Below are 15,629 nucleotides of genomic sequence, written 5' to 3'. Positions count from 1 at the left end.
AGCTGAGTCTCGGTGAAAGCAACTTGACTATCTACTTAAACTTCGATCCTGATTGTCACCTCATCCAATCTTGTTAATCATCTCATCTTGACTTTAACCTTCATCTCACTACTGGATCCACTCATAACACATCGTGTCACACCTACATAATCACAAAGACCATCCTCTTTAAAGATTCATTAGACGTGTTCACGTTGGCGAGTAAACATCAGTACATAGTCGATTTCATCTTCCACAGCTACCTTCTATGTTGCTTTCCTCAAAAATGCAGTTGAAGTTCTCGTGCAAATTAAATCTAGAAACACTTTCGAATTTATATTTTGCATGTTAAGAATTAGAATATAATTCTCTCCTCTCGTTTTTTTCCCCGCTTTAACCTTCATCTTACTAATCCTGACAGTGCTCCAGCCATCACCATTGACCCTCATCTTCATCAACCGCAGCCATGATCAAACACTCGCTTTTATCGAGTGCCATCGCACCCGAGCCCATGGGCGCAACTCTTCCAAACTTGCATCTCCTAGAGGTGAGTGCAAAGACAGGGTTTTTGTACGAATCCGTGAAGGAAAGCTCTATTCTGCCCAGAAGAAATATATCGGGAATCTATATATATATTTCTCTGGTCTTCATCTTGATTTCATCCGGGTAAACCAGCTGTGATAATTGTAAAACCCTCCTATACGTTATTTATTTATTTATTTTGGTTGGATTTGCAACACGACAGGAGTTGGTACAACTGAATAGGAGTGAGATATAAATGGCTCCAAAAGTGGTCCGGCGATCTCCGCAGAAGTCGAGCCTGAAACACGCGGAGACAAACGAGCAGAGCGGAGCCATCCCTCCGAATCCAAATCTGCACCCGGATCCACGCCGAAGCCGAGAGCGACGTAACCAGTCGCTGACACCAAGGCGAGCACCGAGCGGGTCAGAGAGAGAAAGAGAAAAATGAGAAAAGAATGCCACCCAACAAACACAGATGGAGATAGCGCGTCGTCGCGTCCCCATCGCTCCAGTTGGCCTGCCCAGCCTCCCTATTCTATCCTCCATTCCTACTGCTCCTCTTCCTGCCGCTGCCGCCGCGAAACACGCACTACCTCCTCTCCAACCCACCACCCATGCCCACACTGCACTGCTGCCATCCCCTTGCCTGCTCTGCCTGCCACACCGCCACTGAGCCAATGCCGCTCTCGACGCCCGCGCCCGATGCCCACTTGCCCCCACAGCAACAGATCCCGTCCGTTGCGGGGCACACCGACTACGCTCACTGCGATGTAATTACACCATGCAGCTTTTGCCAAAAATAAAAGTAAAGCTGATTAATTAGTAGGGAGCTAAACTAAGCGCCATCGCTGCCTGCAAAAACAAAAAGGGCAGCATCCCATCACGCCCACGTAGGCAGGACGATGGCGAAGCGATGGTTCTTCTTCTCGCCGTGACAAACTTGGCTGACGAGGCATCGCACGAAAGAAAGTAACGCGCCACTCTCCAGGAGGCAACTGCCAGCGGTCATGTCAGATCCCCCTTCCCCTCCCCCTCTATGATTTGGCCTGTTCCTTTTCAGCTTTTGTGAGCGAGTGGACTAAAGCGATCGCCTTCTCATTTTTTGGGTTGCTTTGTCTTTTACCTCGTGCGGTCAAAAGTTAGTGTTGTCATGTTTTAATAGATATTAAAAACAATTTAATGCTCGAAGATGATTACAAAAAATCCTACAGAAATCTCAGACGCAGTGAACCTTTTAACTCTGATTGGAAAACCTCCTCTTTGGAGTTTACTACTATTTTGTAATTAAAAAGACTGGAGAAGAAGAAGGGGGCACAGCTAGCTACCTCATCGACACAATATGGAGATGGATCATAAAGGGTAGGGCTCCAGTAGCTCGTAAACGCACGAGAATGGCATCACATTCCTCTTTGACGTCAACACCCCGACACGGTTCTTACACCTCCCCACTGTCTTTTGTCGTCCTACGTGACTAGTCTTTTAGTCCCTGTCCTCTTCCTCGCCCACCTTTCGTCTTTTTTTTCTTCCCCACTCGCGTGCGCTCCTTTTGCGCGGCTGTCGCACCTCCTTCCCCTACCCTTCGCCTTTCCTTCCACTATATTTTATCCTACGGACCACCTTCTGCTCATTTGGTGAAAATTCATTCCGCTTCCTTGCATCTCGCTGTCTCTGCTGCTGCTTCTGCTGCGTGAAGAGCTCTGCTTTGGTTCTCAGTATCATCGGAAGGCCGCCGTAAGACTTCAATGATTCCTTTTCTTTGGTGTGTTTTGGCTTGTTCTATTCCTATAACTCTGCATGCCTTGCGCCATCCGTTTAGTCTAGAAATTTATCAAACAAATCTATAAGCTGCTTTGGATGTCCTTTCTTTGAGACAAAAAAATGTTGGAATGAACAATCTTTGATTTGGACAATTGTATGTTTCTGTGCCATTCCGAACTAATTTGTTATGTCTCCTCTAAACAAGTTTGGATGCTTCTTATTGGAATCATATGCTGTAGAAAATGATAACTTGTGACGCAGCTGAATACAAAACAACTACCGTTGAGTATATATAACTTTCACTAACCACTGCGTTAAAAATCAAGAGGTGTTGATGTTGAATTCCATCGTTCTTACTGACGATCTTGATCTGGTTACTCTGTAGGATTGAGATGTTAGCATAATTATTGTGTTGTTGAACCTTGCCCAGAACAGGAAGGGGATCAAAAGAACTTTTTTTTTAAAAAAAAAAAAAAGAGCACAAAGTTATGAGGTATCGGGAGAGATGGCAATGGAAGTCAGCAAATGAAGGATAGACAGAGGTGGAAGGCCGAGGAGGACGACATATTGCGTGCTTATGTAAAGCAGTATGGAGCCAGGGAGTGGCACCTCGTTTCCCAGCGCATGAACGTTGCCCTTGATAGGGACGCCAAATCCTGCTTGGAGAGGTGGAAGAACTACCTCAAGCCCGGGATCAAGAAAGGGTCGCTGACCGAGGAGGAGCAGCACCTCGTCATTCGCCTGCAGGCCAAGCACGGCAATAAGTGGAAGAAGATCGCGGCCGAGATCCCTGGGCGTACCGCCAAGCGGCTAGGCAAGTGGTGGGAGGTCTTCCGGGAGAAGCAGCAGAGGGAGCGTCGGGAGATCATCGAGAAATCCTCTGCTTCCGCCGCCGAGCCAGGCAAGTACGACCGCATCCTCGAGGGCTTTGCGGAGAAGCTAGTCAAGGAGCAGCAGGTCGCGCCGCTGTTGATGGCCACCCCTTTCCTCCCACCGTGGCTCGCGAACAATGGCGCCGGCGGCCACAGACCTCCGCCACCGCCGCCATCGGTTACTCTGACGCTCTCGCCGTCAGTTACGCCTCCGTCTCCCAGGCCGTGGCTTCAGGCTGAACGGGGGGGCGAAGGTAGATTGGGTTTGGGTAACTCGCAGCATGGCATCGAAGGCGGACATATCATGCCGGAGCTGGTCGAGTGCTGCAGGGAATTGGAGGACGGGCACCGGGCGTGGATGGAACACAAAAAGGAAGCAGCTTGGAGACTGAAGCGGCTGGAACTGCAGCTGGAGACGGAGAAGGCATGCAAAAGGAGGGAGAAGCTGGAGGAGATCGAGGCCAAGGTGCGGGCGCTGAGGGAGGAGCAGAAGGCGGCGCTGGAGAGAATTGAGGTAGAGTACAAGGAGCAGATTGCCGGGCTGAAGAAAGACGCGGAGGCAAAGGAGCAAAAATTAGCAGATCAGTGGGCCGCAAAGCATATGCGGCTGAGCAAGTTTCTGGAGCAGCTGAGCGGCCGCCACTGGCTTCCGGCGGAGATGAACGGTCGGTGAAGAGAGAAGCCGACCTCAGAGACTAATTTTTTACTGGTGTCTTCATTGCTCTTTCATTTGCCAAGTCCTAAATCTTATCTTTAGAAGTACTATTGTTGCTGTTTGAATCGTAATGCCATATATACTATCTTTCTATTTCATGATTAGAAGAGCGACCAGCCATCTAGTAGCTCCTGGTTCGTGGTAGAAAACTAAAGGAATCGTCTCCAAAAATTAGACTTTCAACATCCTCATTGGTTATATTTGGCCTATCATGGTAAAAAAAAAACAACTCGTGAATTAGAATCTAAGATATCAAAATTAAACTAAACCTGCCGAATGAAGTGTCCTTCGATTTCTGGTTCAATATTTTTGTTTACTCTGACAGAAGGGAATTTTCAGAAGAAAAAAAAAAGTAAAGAGAAATTTTCCCTTTAACAAATAGCACCAACCCAATCAAGGTAGTTAATTTTGGCTGATGCAAGATCTAATTGCTTGAGCTTTATTTTATAATAAGATTAATTAATAGGTCAAATCTTAGTGCTAAAAAATGCAACAAACTCTGCTGAGCTAATCGGAAGCTCGCCGACGGACAAATGTAAATTTAAATAATTTCAGTCTGAACTCAATTCTCCTAGAACACAGCAGTCAAAGATTATGGGAAGCGAGAAACCTGTGATATAGGAAAATGACCAGCTTTAACTACATTAATCAGGAGTGGGAGCACCCTGGTTCAACTCCGCGAATCTCATGCCGACCCTCATGGAATGCTTCAGAAATTTCTCAGCACAGCGTTTGATGCATGTTTCTTCTTGCTTGTCGAGAGATTTACGCTTGAAGGAGTCTACACAGTCAGTAAAGCACTTCTCGACCAGTGAATTGTACATTCTTAAACTGCATGTTCGCAAAGAATAATCAGACAGGAGACCAGTTAATCATTGATGGAACAATAAGTTGTATATCAGTAAATGAAATATCGAAATTCAAAGGATATATGCAGCCCAGTAAGAAACAAGCAAATCATGAGGCATGAGGTGTGATAGTTAACCAAAAAAATATAAACGATGGCCTGATTCTAAAAGCAACTTGCCAATACACTAGTGGCAGATTGTGTTGGTGCAATCAAATGCAACTTGATCCAGATAGACAAGAAGGTTTGTGATTTGATATTTGAAATATGTTGGCACAATCCAATTGTGGGCAATATAATCGAGGTAACTTTAAGGTAGGCTAATATGTTAACATAAGATGACATAAGATGATGTCCGAATAGGTTGAGGTTGACTGCACATTTGTTTAAGGAGAAGTCCAACAAGCAATTGACAGATGGAAAGTCCGATAAGGAGTTGGCAAAAGAGAAGTTCAATAAGTGTTGGCATAGAATGTCTGGACAGGTTAAGAGGACTAGATGCTTAGCATTGAAAGTCCAAGTAGGTTAAGAATGAATAAATACTTAGCAAGTGAGAAAGTCCTAATAGGTCGTAACTAGATATCAAACCCCTAGTGATAGTACAAACTTTATGCAAACTCCTAACAATCCCTAGTGGTGGGTTTCAAATTCAATGATTTCAAAATTTAGGTTTGAGTTGCTTTCCAAAAATGATATATACCATACATTTATATACCAGATATCTACAAAATATTGGTACTGGAAGTACCAACTAACCAAACCTGGTTTTGATAATGACAAATAATTCAAAGTTAAACTGTGTTGTGATTTAACAAGCTTATCTCAGTGTACACGCAAGACCTAGTCTTGCCTAGTTGAGACTAGACAACGAAGTCCTGGTCAAAAGATTGATCACAAAGTTCTGGTTAAGAGATTGGGCACCAAATCCTAATCGAGACGATTGGGCATGAAATCCTGATCAGATGGACTGGATAGAAGACTTGGCAAATTGAGGACATTGAACAAAAGTCCTAGGAGTAGTATACACCAGGCGAAAGTCTAGGCGGATCGAGGATTGGACGTCTAGCAAAAGTCAGGAAGATCAAGGTCAGATGCTAAGCAAAAGTCCAAACGAATGTTTGGCAAAAGGTAACACCCCTGAAAGAAGTAGGTGAGGACACGTTCCTCGTTGAGAATGTCGATTTGACCTAGGATTTCATGAAAAATCTTAAAGTCAGAACCAGACAATCCCAAGACTGCCAAATTAATTAATAAATACTATTTTACATTGTGTTAACTTTGTTTTGCGAGAGCTAAAATACACAAGTTAGCCTCGAGTGAACAGTGCTTAAGGCGACTCAGAGCTGCGCGAAAGCGCAATGGAGCTACGTGGAAGCGCCACAGAGGCGCTGCGAAGCTGCGCGAAGGCACCCTGGATAGGACAAAGTCGCCCTCGCGCAGATAAACTTTGAGGATAAAGTTTTCGCTATGGGGAGGCGCCCTAGAACGCATTGGAGATGCCTCGAAGTGCCTGGAAGGCACACTCGCGTAGATAGAAACCACAATCTGCAGAGGTTATAGAATTCGAAGTGCATGGGATAAAATTTGCATTTGGAGGCATCTCAGATGAAGTTGGGGACGCTCTCAACACTTTAAAAAAGCAATGCTCAACACCCACAAAGAACAATTAATTCGCATCGAGTTCTGTACTTGCACACTGCTTCGAAAAACTCTCCACAACAACCGAATGCTAATCTGACAAACAACACCAAAGCTCTACATATTTAAAGTTGTCGGTAAATTTAATATTTGCATTTACTTTATAATTTAAATTTCCTCTATAATGCTTTGAGCTATAGTGACTTGCCCAGCACAAACACTCAACGAGTTTGGACCTTAAAGTAGAAGTCGTCACTTGCACTGAACCAAGTAAAAACGTGTTAGCTTGGTTTTTGTTCTTCTTTTACTTCTTTATTTCCACTGTGTTTTCTCTATTGCTTTATGATAAATGAGAAAAAATCACAAGAGCTATTCATCCCCCTCTAGCACGCTTTTCGATCCACACAAAATACTATGTAAAATACATAAAACCTGCAAAAAAATAAACATGAAACCTGACCCAACCTGGGTTTTCTCACAAAAATTTCAGGATCGGGTTTTTCAACCCACAATACTTGTGTCAGCTTTTAGGAAAAACACAATAAATCCCAACACTTGAAAAATCGTTAAGAGTAGAGATCCATTCAACCCTCCAAAATTCACAAGATAAGAAAAATAATTGATACAATTTATTTGATCATGAATAATTGAAATTATCAATCAAAAGTAAATGAAATATCCAATGAAATGAATCTGCCATTTAGAAGAGATGGCAATGAAATGAAAATATGTTTTTTTGAGCTTCCTAATTCTTACATCAAAAGACCAGTAAAACTTCTAGGTTCAAAATCACCTGATCATCAGAACTAATAGTCAAATGAATTTCAACCCCCACTCCTGTTGAACTACAGCACCAAAATTCAAACTAATGCAGGCAAACCGAGAGCCTGCTGTGTGTGTTTAGAGCTGGTAAGGAAAGTACAAGGTATATTTCTAGAATAACAACCAAACAAATCAGCACCTGACATGTGGAACAGATATGTAATAGCATGCCTCTACTAGCATTAGCCAAGGAAAAGAAAGCCTCTTGTTCTAGGATCCAAGTCAACTAATCCCAATTCGTAACAACTTACAGACCTCATCAAGAGACTTATATGATAACTAATATCGGATCTTTTGGCGTTCTCTTGGCTAAATCCTAACTTCCTTTAAATTGAATGTGATAAGTAAATTCATCACACTTCAAGCTAAGTAGTGCAGTAACTATTGTTGCATTCTAGTCATGACCAAATTCTAAAAACGAAAGGAAAAAAAGTTCAGCATCCAATTCCTTAAACACCAGTCCACTACTGTTCCTTCATGTGTTGAGCACAATAAAAAAAAATCAACACAGAAATTGCAACAAATGACCCTCTTAAGCCAAAATTCTGTCAATCGCCAAAATTCATCTTGCTACTTAGTAATAGGTCACTTCAACAGTTCGTGGGATTCAGCCATAACAAACCATCAGCAAAGACAAGCGTTCAAATGCACTTTCGAGTTACTTCTTATTAATAGATAAAGTAGCAACTGACATGTACAACCTCGCCACTTGTATTGACAATTGGGAATACTTGATAGTTTATTGTGGCATCGAGAAATAAGCATACGAAGGAAACAATTGATCAACCTAGCTGCGTATATGTTTGCCAGTTTCTAACGCGCTGAGAGGAGATAGCAAACGGAGTCGATGATGAGTGTAGCACTGCTTAAAGCATTCTGACTAACGCTTAGTTAATTTACAATCTATCCAGTAGTTCGTCCAAGTAATATTAAAAGATTGAAAAAAGACAAAAACCAGATACATAAATGAAAATTGTAATATAGCTCGAAATACCTATCGCGGATCTGGATCTGATCAATCATGGCCGACATTCTCATCTGGTCCTCTTCGGGAAGAGAGCCTAGATCTCCGAGCATGCTCTTGTCCATCGCTTCGCTGTAAAGAGGCAGACAAAGTGGAACGGAGACGATCAGATCTTACCTGTGAGAACCCAAGCAGAGATTATTACAAACCCTAGCGGCGACACCAGGAGCAATGCAATGCCTACGAACAAAGAAAAAGGCACGAAACCAAAAAGCAAAACAAGTAGAGAACTTACTTGGCTTTTCGCCTCGCGGTTGCTCGCTCGCTCGCTCGCTGCAGAGCCGAAAGAATCCAAAAATCGAGAGGAGGCGATTTGGTTCGGTTTGGTGAAGATTTATAGGAGGGGGCGAGGGTTTGTGGTCTGACCGGCTAAACCGGTGACCGATCCGCGTTGGTTTCTTTGATTAGCACGGCCCAATCCTTGTTTACGGGTCAAAAATTCCGTTGAACCGGTTCTCGGTGGAAGAACCGAATGTTCCGGTTGCTTCCCTTCTCACAGGCGGTTCGCTGTGCGCCGTCCGCCCGGCTCGGATCGGCCGGAGTCCAGTCCCGATGAATCGAACTGTCGTCTCCACCTCCCTCTCTGCCCGGTTCTTCAGTTGATACGCAGCGGATCGAGGAGTATTACGTCGCGGAATCGACTGTTTTAGAATCGATTCTCCTCTTCGACCTTGACTCGCTGGGATGGGGAGGTGGAGGGGGTCTAGGCGATTCATAGAACCGATCGGTGGAGCAGTTCCAGTTTTTGATTCTTCCCTCCAGGTGCTACAGCGAATTGTATGTATAACCGGATCAATTAGTGCAAGGGTTCACAGGTTTGTTGATTAGGGCAAGGATTTGTAATACATAATTCTCTAGGGTTTATCAATTATGGTTTCAATTGTATTCTCCCCCTCTTCTTTCTTACTCTGGTTCTCTGTTGTATCAGATGTTACCGGCTCTGTTGCTTGCGCTTCATAGGATGATTGGTTCCTCTATCGCTGATTTCTTCGAGGATAACAGGACTGTATGTCATGACGAATATGTTTCATTCTTCTCTTTTGTCCACCTTCTTCATCATCATAGTGTTCGAAATGCGAACAGACAAGGAGACAAAGAAGTCTCTAGTCTCTACAGGAAAGGTTCAAATTCTAGGAAGCTTGGAGGTGAGTAGCATTTTTTTTTTTTTTGAATTCTCATATTTGGTATCAGATTTTCTAAATACTCGTTTTTTCCTGTCGCATTAGATGTATCGGTTAGCTGTTATCGGTTTTTGTTTTCAGTATAAGCTTTTCAGTCGTGCATATTGTATTCAAATAAGGATGTGTGCTAATGAGCATGCTTTAGTAGACGATGGGCTCATAAGGATTGTTTAGTTATTGTTAATTCTTTCCATTGTGTTGCTACTTTTTGTTGATCGATCCATGCAGCAAATGGCTTACTCCTTTATTTGTTTGTTTGTATGTTTCCTTTAGGAGCAAATCCATTGCATGCACAATTTCTAATCTACTAAACAGACCATATATTATTTAATTTTTGTGGATCTAAGTAGTTGAATTTTGGTTTATAAGTTTTTTCAAGAAATTTCACTGGTTGTGAATTTCAAGATTATTTGGTTATGTGTGTGCATATATGAAAAATCAAATATATATACATCTAGACATCTAATTGATTAGTCTAAAAAACTTGCACATACTATCCATGAAAGTATGTAAAGTTTAACCTTTCATTCCTCAGAAAAAAAAAGAATTTCCTATAGTAACTTTTGCTTCTTTTTTCTTTTGTTGTTTCTTTTTCAAATCAAGAGTGAAATCATATTAGATAAGCTTTTAAAATTCAGGTGTTAATTCACATAATTTTTGAACTGTCAAATGATGGAAGTTCTGAGATCTCAATCATCGTCATCCCTCTATTGAGATCTATGGATAATGATTTTTAAATTAATTAAATGAATTTTCATATATTAAATCAAGTTCTCAGTGTATCCCTTCATCCTTTACACCTTTCACTTTTATTGATCTTCACTAATTATAAAATTTAGTCATTGAGCGCGTTCATACCATCTTTATTTCCCGCTCCTTTTATCATATATTGAATCTATATCTAATCACTCTCAGCTTTTTTTTTTCTTTTTAAAACTGTATTGAAACAATAAAGTGCAGAGCAGAGTTTCTGTATCACAGATAATGAAGTATGCTTATATCTGTCTTATGAACTTTTTATTTTTAGGCTAAGGGTATACAATGATCACAAAAACTCTAAAACGTTTTCTTCATTTCAATCATTCTTTATTCTCGTAATGTTATCTTGATCGATATTTCCTTGATGACTAATAGATTTAAGATATCTAAAAGCTCTATGTTATAGGAATTCTATATTCAGTCATCTTAATCATTCTTTCAATCATTTTCTTGTTTTTCGCAACTACATTTCATATATTCAATTTATTCTACTTAGAAGTTCCTTTTTTGCATTATGACCAAATAGCAAAATACCATCTGAAATAATATGCAACAAGTGACATTATATTAGATAATGTGAAAAACATGGGTGCTGAGCTGACTCTTGATGTACATCAATTATAGACAATTCATTTATCAGACTCGCTATGGTTCTAAATACTTGTAACTACATTATCATTCATATTCTTATCAACATAATTACTTTATAGAAGCACTGATTACACATGTAACTTAGGAAACAAAAAGACTTTCTGTAATCACTAATCACACATGCCTAGAAACAAAAAGAAAAAGTAGGAAAACACTATGCTACTGGAGTGAAATCTAGATATAATTTCAGTCTTTTTGTGTTGGAGTTGTATCTGTCAGCATTAGCATAAAAGAGGTGTGTTTTTCAGTTTCATTAATACCCTCAGTTTCTTAGATGTAACCCCAGAATCTATTTTTTGAATATCAAGAGTCCGATAAACAGTCAATTATGGACAGCTGATAACACATTTGCTGGGGATAATGGATTTATTGAATTTTAGTTCGTTAGATATAGTTCAGTCATAATATGCAAATATATGGATGATGCAGTTTGGTCAATCGGTAGCCATCTATTTGTTTTTCTGCTAATTGTGATGTGGACTTTTTTGAATGACTTTCTAGTTTTCTGAATTGTGCTTTATGGCTTCTATTATTTTTGGAAATAACTTGGCCTTGACCCATTGTCTTCGATTGTGCCTTGTTTTACTAGTTAGAAATTCTTTCTCCGTTGCTTCTAAAGCTTGTCTTAATAGTGAAGTTTAATATGACATCTGTGAGCTTTGCAAACAAGATTTCAGCTTTGCCAGTATAGAAGTCTAAACTTGAGACCTAAAATCAGATTAATCAATGAATTCATTGTGGATACTTCTTGTATTTTCCCCTTCAGTTATTTCTTATCTTGTGGACTAATCTGTTTATAATTGATAATTTCATGAAATTCGGGAACTATGTTTTTGCTTTAATCAATCTGCAGACCGGCAGCCATCTCTCGGAAAGATTCCTCCTCGTCTGAGTGCTCTTCTTAAAAGGCTGATCTACTCTAACTGTATGTTTTGTGCAACTAGTGACTATAGAATTTTCAGAATGGAGAGTATAAATCCTACTTGCTGAGTTTCGTTTCTGTCGAAAAGGAAAATATATGGATTTTTTTCACGATATATTTACTTGTTTTTGTTCTCGCGTTAAAAGGCTTAATTTTCTAAGAAAAGGTAGGTCCAAGGAACACTGAATTGATATTTTGTGTTTTCTTTGTCGGATATGATGCCCATGCGGCATGGTCTGCCTTGGATATTAATTTCAGCAGGGATCTCTTGATCCACAAATTGCGGATCAGGGGATGGTCCACTTATCTGGACCTTTAATTTGAATGGACCCCATCTTTAAATTTGTTTTTATCAAAATGAAACAATTTATTTTTATATATTATAATACCTACTCTATATTTAATAAGAATGGTGTTGTTTTAATTTTTTAAAAAATAAAAATAAAACAAATATCATTAAAAGAAAAGGATAATAATTAATAAGGGCTCCTTTTTATTTTATGGCCCTTCTTTATTTTTCTCTCAAATAAAATGTGTTTTCTAATAAATATACAGATTAATCTTAGACTTTTGTGAATACGAAGCAAAAGAAATGTGCTTTAACTCCCTACCCTCAACATTCCAAAAAAAAAAACTCAGGAGAGCTTCGTTCATAAAAAAAAAAAAAAAATTAAGGGATGGAGTGTTTGTAATTACGATTGAGTTGTGGCTACAATTTGGTCGCTTTTGGTTGTAATCCCTCCTTAGGTTACTCTTCTCATTAGATTATAATTTAGGTCGAAGCGAGCGGTCGGAAGTCGTCCGGAGGTCGCTGGAAGTGAGTAAGTGTCCAGGTTATTGGGTACTGAGCATGGGGTGGTCTTTGGCTGTCCGGGTGGCATTTGGCTATCCGTTTCGATCCGAATTATAATCTAGTGGGGATGATAAATTTAAGGAGGAATCGTAACCAATATCCAATCATAATTACAAGTAATTCATTTTTTTTTATCAGGAGATCTGCTCCCTTTGCATTCTTATATCATTGGGCTACAATTTTAACTGGACATTTCCACTACTTTGTAGTCGCTTCATGTCTTTAAAAGTATATTAGGGCCCATGAAATAATACAAGATTTTCAACAGTAAACTACTATAACATATTCTCACTCATAAAAAAAAACTTAATTTATTTTTTTATATTAGATATTAAATTGATAAAAAAAATATTATACTTGATCTTAGTTAAATTAATGACTCAAAATATTTATAGAAACTTTTTTACTCATAATATTATTAATTTTAAAATGTGAGAACTAAAGAACATCATAATAGTGTATATTTTTTAATATAAAAATAATTAGAGAAAAATATTATTAAATTTTAAAATTATTTTTAGTATAAAAAATAATATTATATAATTTTATTTTGAGTTTTACTAAAATTATTTAGTAAAATGCCAACATCTTACTAAATTAGTAAGATGTTAAGATTATAACTAACTTTATTTCTCTATTCCAATTAATTTACTATCAACTTTTATACGGCGCCGCATAGAGTAAACAAAGAGAAATCTAGCGCAATGATGAGTTAAAGTTGAGCAACTCCATCTATGATGTGATCTAGTAGGACAAGTCGTCCAAGGATAATTGATCATCCTATAGTAGAATTGTTATAATCAATCAACTGATTAAGGTTGAATCTTGATAAAAACGGAGAAAAATGTCCTCTCACATAGGGCTTAGTTTTGGTTTCCTAATTTATCTTTTACAAATGACTATGGGTCCAGTTACGTGGGGCGTTTAGGGTCAACGTCTCTTTATTTTTTACATGACATGCAGGTTGAATCAACGTCCCTCTATTTATCCCGTAAATCCAATCCGGATCCGACCCTGATCCCACTTGACACCGCACATATACGACCAAATCAGATTAGATCTCAATCCGATTCTCATTCTCTTGTACCATGCGAGCGTAGTATTAAAGCCCCTTCTTATGGTCCGCATATTGGAGGCTTTGTTCCCTTTCCCTCACGACGGCAATATGGCAGCAAAGCGATGGATGAGAGCATGCTAAAAGATCTAGGGTCTCTTCCCAAAGAGGACCAGATGAGAATGTCGATCATGATTGATCAAATTTAGATCCGCGACAGGTATTTCGAGCTATACTGTAATTTTTATTTATGCATTTGTTGTTGTCTTCTTCTCAATCTTTTACTATTACTTGAATGAACTATCAGGAAAGAGCTCTCAGTCATGCATCACCATCCATAGAACAATGAAAGAGCTCTCAGTGCTGGGGGCGAGCAAATCGCCTTTTGTCACATGAAAGAGCTCTCAGTTGTCCCGAGGGCGTAGCTGTTAGTTAAAGCCCTAGAGCCAATCATTTGATGATTGTATGGACTCATGTATATCATATTCTTGTATATTAATAAAGGCATTTGTTTGGTTATTATACTTATTTGTATTAGTGCCAAATAGACTAAGTATAATAGCGTCCTTGAGTAGAAGGTTCATACCTATATCAATCGATTAGTTGAATCGATAGTGAGATGATATAGGGAACACTACTCTAAATCATTCCTAGTCGAGTATTAACATTCAGGGACAATGTTAATACAATAAGACTAGCATGTAGGTCAGCTCGATGACTTGATCTCACAAGTCATGGATATAGAGATATCAAGCTGACACATGGGTATGCATTAGAGAATGTATACTGAATGACCCGCCATGAGAAAGTATCATGAATCATTATATGAGTGTCATATACTTTCTCATGTGGCTATTAGTATGACTATTAGTCCTTAGACCTGAAGTCACCATGGATCCCTACATAAGGAGTTATGTACTTTAGTTTCGTCAAACGTCACCCGTAACTGGGTGGACTATAAAGGCGATTACTGAGTATATAACAAATTATGCAGAGGGATGTGAGTGATGTAGATGGGATCTATCCCTCATATATGACGGGAGAGACATCGATATTCTTGATAGAGTGAGACCACGAAGTGTATGGTCATACCCAAATGAGTCAATATGAAATATTGAGCTCATTTGATTGAGTGAGTCTACTCGAAGTTCAAGATTTAGATTGGTCAGAGGATGACACGGTCTATGCCTCACATTGATCAATCTAGATGTCTAGGATAGAAGGACACTTGTCACATATTGTGAGGAGTCACAATTAGTAGTCACAAGGTGATGTTGGATCTCAACATTTCTTGTAACTTGGGTAGCAATGATGTATTGCTAGATGCCGCTCATTGCTTATGTTTTTAAAGGAGTTTATAACATTGCCAACGTTACAAGAACCTATTGGGTCACACACAAAGAACATGTGCATGGAGATTAGGTTCATATGATGAACCAATAGGATTAGATTCATATGATGAATCAAAGATTGGATTCAAATTAGACTTATTGAGTTAGACTCAGTTAGATTCAATTGTTGAATGAGTCTAATTTAAGTTTGATTCATGAGTCAATTTATATTAATGAATTGAGATTCATTAAATTAAAATTGACTTGAATCAAAGCTTGGATTTAACTCAACAAGGAAGAGCATTGGTCAAGTTTGACTTGACCAAATAGAGGTTGACACATCAAGTTTTGACTTGATGAATTGACACATCATGAGGATGACTCATCCTACATGGCATGCCACATCATCCCCTTATATAATTGTGTGCCACCTCATGGAGGTTACACACCATTAATCCTCTTAATGTGGCCGGCCACATTAATGTGGGGGGTTACACATGTGGTGGCCGGCCACACTAAGTGAGGAGAGGGTTTCATTTGGTGGCAATTTGAATGGTGTTCAATGCTTCTTCTTCCTTGGGTGCTTCTCCCTCTCTCTAGCTTGCTGATGGTCGTGGCTTCATGGTGGAGAAGAAGTGAGAGTTGATTCCGAGCAACTAGGTGGTGTGAAGGTCACAAAAGGAGAGTACCTAGAGGAGTGT

The 15,629-nt window shown here is 39.6% G+C and overlaps 2 protein-coding genes and 1 long non-coding RNA gene across 7 annotated transcripts; 2 read left to right on the top strand and 1 right to left on the bottom strand.

Annotated features, from left to right (window-relative positions):
• The first annotated feature begins 2,031 nt into the window (after nt 1-2,031).
• Nucleotides 2,032-3,950, top strand: LOC122047084 (transcription factor AS1-like). Of its 3 annotated transcripts, none has more exons than XM_042608142.1 (2): nt 2,032-2,232; nt 2,695-3,950. In XM_042608142.1, the coding sequence occupies exon 2, from the start codon at nt 2,785-2,787 to the stop codon at nt 3,802-3,804; it is 1,020 nt and encodes a 339-aa protein (XP_042464076.1). In that variant the 5' UTR covers nt 2,032-2,232; nt 2,695-2,784; the 3' UTR covers nt 3,805-3,950. The 3 variants fall into 3 exon arrangements, with proteins under 3 accessions (XP_042464076.1, XP_042464068.1, XP_042464060.1); XM_042608134.1 differs by having other exon boundaries at nt 2,690-3,950; XM_042608126.1 differs by having other exon boundaries at nt 2,645-3,950.
• Nucleotides 3,951-4,259: 309 nt separating this feature from the next.
• On the bottom strand, nt 4,260-8,496 carry LOC122047099 (mitochondrial import inner membrane translocase subunit Tim9). Of its 3 annotated transcripts, none has more exons than XM_042608151.1 (3): nt 8,413-8,496; nt 8,148-8,294; nt 4,260-4,677 (listed from the first exon to the last, which is right to left on the bottom strand). In XM_042608151.1, the coding sequence occupies exons 2-3, from the start codon at nt 8,240-8,242 to the stop codon at nt 4,491-4,493; spliced, it is 282 nt and encodes a 93-aa protein (XP_042464085.1). In that variant the 5' UTR covers nt 8,243-8,294; nt 8,413-8,496; the 3' UTR covers nt 4,260-4,490. The 3 variants fall into 3 exon arrangements, with proteins under 3 accessions (XP_042464085.1, XP_042464093.1, XP_042464101.1); XM_042608159.1 differs by having other exon boundaries at nt 8,148-8,249; nt 8,413-8,481; XM_042608167.1 differs by lacking the exon at nt 8,413-8,496 and adding an exon at nt 8,327-8,380 and having other exon boundaries at nt 8,148-8,249.
• A 99-nt stretch (nt 8,497-8,595) lies between these two features.
• LOC122047113 lies at nt 8,596-11,805 on the top strand. Its single transcript, XR_006130481.1, has 3 exons — nt 8,596-8,992; nt 9,106-9,322; nt 11,622-11,805. It is a non-coding gene; the product is annotated as an uncharacterized LOC122047113 (long non-coding RNA).
• Nucleotides 11,806-15,629: the final 3,824 nt, after the last annotated feature.

This window comes from Zingiber officinale, chromosome 1B (genome assembly GCF_018446385.1).
Source record: "Zingiber officinale cultivar Zhangliang chromosome 1B, Zo_v1.1, whole genome shotgun sequence".
NCBI lineage: Eukaryota > Viridiplantae > Streptophyta > Magnoliopsida > Zingiberales > Zingiberaceae > Zingiber > Zingiber officinale.
Note: the sequence above shows the minus strand (reverse complement) of the source record. Positions and strands in the feature narration are given on the sequence as shown.